General features: G+C 40.1%; 1 protein-coding gene across 1 annotated transcript in view; it reads left to right on the forward strand.

The window, feature by feature from the left end:
* The first annotated feature begins 277 nt into the window (after nucleotides 1-277).
* The window catches only part of LOC110105631 (AP-4 complex subunit epsilon), a 47,905-nt gene continuing 44,868 nt past the window's right edge, over nucleotides 278-3,314 (forward strand). Inside the window, exon 1 of the mRNA XM_028695752.1 lies at nucleotides 278-951. Coding sequence (XP_028551585.1) covers nucleotides 349-951 — 603 coding nt within the window. The 5' untranslated portion in view covers nucleotides 278-348. The remainder of the gene's footprint in view (nucleotides 952-3,314) is intronic.

The raw sequence follows: 3,314 nt of genomic DNA on the forward strand, positions 1-3,314 counted from the left end.
AGAGAATAAGAAGGCAAAGGATAAGGTCGTGTAAGGATTTGCGGTGATACAGTATCTCTGTCGGCGATCTCGGTCCAGGACACCGTGGTGCCGGAGGGGCGGTTAATGGCCGTTAATTTGCGGGGAACGGAATGGAGTGGACGAGTTCTTCGAAACTGAGCTAGATACAACTTTGGCTGTGAGAATTTTTGGAGTGCAGTTGGATTGTTTCGTATCGAAGGTAACGAATTGTTTCCGACTGCGATTGTAATTTATCTGAACTCCTGAATATTTTTTACTGTTTATCATGCTGCCTGTTAGAATTGGATCTCGAGGGGTTGAACCTGTACGGTTGGGAGTATATTGAGGATGGAGCAGCTGAAGACGATCGGGAGGGAGCTTGCGATGGGTTCCCAGGGCGGCTGGGGCCAGTCTAAGGAGTTCCTGGATCTAGTGAAGTCCATTGGGGAGGCACGCTCGAAGGTGGAGGAGGACCGCATCATCCTCCGGGAGATCGAGACCTTGAAGCGCCGGATCGCAGAACCGGACGTTACCCGTCGAAAAATGAAGGAATACATAATACGCCTGGTCTATGTGGAGATGCTGGGTCATGATGCCTCCTTCGGCTATATTCATGCCGTGAAGATGACTCATGACGACAACGTTTCCCATAAAAGAACCGGTTATCTTGCTGTCACGCTCTTCTTGAATGAGGATCATGATCTGATCATTCTCATTGTGAACACTATACAGAAGGATCTGAGGTCTGACAACTATTTGGTGGTTTGCGCGGCCCTGACTGCAGTTTGTAAACTCATCAACGAAGAGACCATCCCAGCCGTGTTGCCGCAGGTGGTGGAGCTCCTAGGCCACTCCAAGGAGGCTGTGAGGAAGAAGGCAATCATGGCACTTCACAGATTCTACCAGCGTGCTCCGGCTTCAGTAGCTCATCTCCTTTCACATTTCAGGAAGGTACGGTACAAGAATGACTTCACTCTAGAATGCAGTATATCAGAGCGGTTGTTTTCTTTGTAGTCTCAAAATGCTTATTTCCAAAACATTGATTGATGTAGGCAGACATCACTTTTAACTAACGGGTCAAAAATTTTCCTCAAGTTGGGATAATGGTTTGAATTCTTTGGACTCAAATTGAAGATTTTGGTCCGTTGCAGCAAAATTTGTGATACACCTTGAAGTTGTGCAAAACTTTTTAGAATGTAGCAAATATTGTAACACGCATAGTGTTAACATCTTGCAGTTGCCATAAAAAAGGAAGAATCTTATAAAAACTAGCATTTTGATTTAGATCGAAGTTTTGTGCTTGTAAAATGAGATGTTTGGGATTAATGATTGCAGATACTATGTATTCAGAGATTTGCGAGAATATTGATAATTTTAATGTTTTGCACACAAAGTATGGATGGGGAAAAGACTGCTGATGAAATTTACTAGCTTTTCCTTGCTATCTTAAGATGATCCGATTAGAGGTTGAGGAAGAAATGGACTTCAACTTATGTAATATTGGTTAAGTTTTTTAGTACTTTATTTTGGATTGGTAATGGAGGGTTAGAAATGATCTTTCTTTATTAAATTTAAATGAGAATTTGACTTTTAAAAGAGCACAATGGCGAAAAAGGATTCATGTAGCCGACCCACGTAGTGGGACAAAGGCTTGATGTTGTTGTTGTTGTTGTTGGTAATGGAGGGTTATGATCAAATACTGATGATAGAGGTTTTTTGTTTATTTTATTAGTAGCATGTTCAATACTTGTCAAAAAGTTATAAAATTTTTGTGAAGGGGTCATGCAACACATCTTTTAGGAGTTTGTAATATCATCGCTATTTCAAATCAATTTGAACTGAAATGTGATGCTTAATCTATTTTTTAGATGGAAGGCTTTAGTGACCTTTTGTACTTATAAGAAGCTAATATTGGATTACCAGTTCTACTTATGGTTGTATTCAATGAGAAAATTGACAATAATTGAATTTTTATGAGCTTCATTAAAGAGATGCATGGAAAATAAATAGTTGTGATACAAACTTATTAAAAAATGTGCCTTGGGTTTATAATTTTTCTTTTTCTGTTATTCTATTGAGCCTGTTCTTATGGTGCTTCCGCATGATAAATACTTAAAATCTTGATGTGTTTTTTTATTAATTGCTTGACATGCTGGGATAAGCAGGGGACACAAGAAAATTTACCAGGCAGACTGGGAGCTAGCTAAGAACTCATACTAAGATATTAGGAGCCTTTTATTCTTGTATATTGGCGGCTGCATGTATTGATTACCTTCTTTTCCAGAATATGAGCTGAGGCTTTAAGAGTATATAGTTATTTGGACATTGTGAGGAATTTATTAAGCAAAAAATAATCAGGCCGATAGCTGGCACATTGATCTTGCAATATACTTGAATTAAATGTAAATTTACATTCTTTGCCATATAAACTCTTCTCCTATAATCCCTTAGTCTCCAAAGCTCAGTAGTTTTGATGTAAAACGACCAACGGAATTGCAGGTTCTTATTAAGAAATTTGTTTCCGCAATGAAATTATAACATTAATGATTCACTAAGTTAGGATTTTCAGTTTTCGTAGTTATTGAATTGCTTCTAGCATGCGGTTACACGTTAGATTAACAGAGCGATCCGAAATAATGACAAGAAAATAGTAAACAAATATGCGATTAACAATAATCCACCACTTAACAATAAGAACTTTCATCTTAGAGTTTCCCTTTCGATCGTTCTTTGGAAGTAGGTTTAGCGGAGGACAAAAGTAAGCAAGCCCAGTAATGCCACGACAAGATAGAGGATGCCAGAGGTTTTGATCAACGGAGAGTTGGCCGGAGTTGGAGAGACAGGTAGTCGTCCTGCGATCTTCCACAATCCTGTAAGTTGTTGCTCTTCGATGATGTCCGCCAAAGTAAAGAGAATACGCTCCACGTATTCTTTGACGGTGCCTTCGAACCCAAATCCGGGATCGAAGAACGGTGATTGAATGATGTCGACTTCCTCTTGAGAATCGTAAAAGAATCCGTGATCAACTTCCGGATCCGCCATGCATTCTTTTCGGGTGATGAGGGAGCACCAATGGAGAGAAGAGGGAGAGGAGGTGGCGGTTGGAGGGGATTGTGTTGGGCCGGCTTAAGGAATAGGAGGGGAGCTGCTAGATTGGGGAAGCACTTGGGGGAAATTTAGAAACCTGAAATGAAATTCAAGTTTAAGTGAAATTGGAGGGAATTAATTTGAAATTCAAATTAATCCATTAAAGACTAGGGGCGTCAAGGGAGGAGGGGATAGGGGCTGATTTAGTGGGGGAATTGGGATTAAAT

Source organism: Dendrobium catenatum, unplaced genomic scaffold, assembly GCF_001605985.2.
Source record: "Dendrobium catenatum unplaced genomic scaffold, ASM160598v2 fragScaff_scaffold_671, whole genome shotgun sequence".
In the NCBI taxonomy this organism is placed as follows: Eukaryota; Viridiplantae; Streptophyta; class Magnoliopsida; order Asparagales; family Orchidaceae; genus Dendrobium; species Dendrobium catenatum.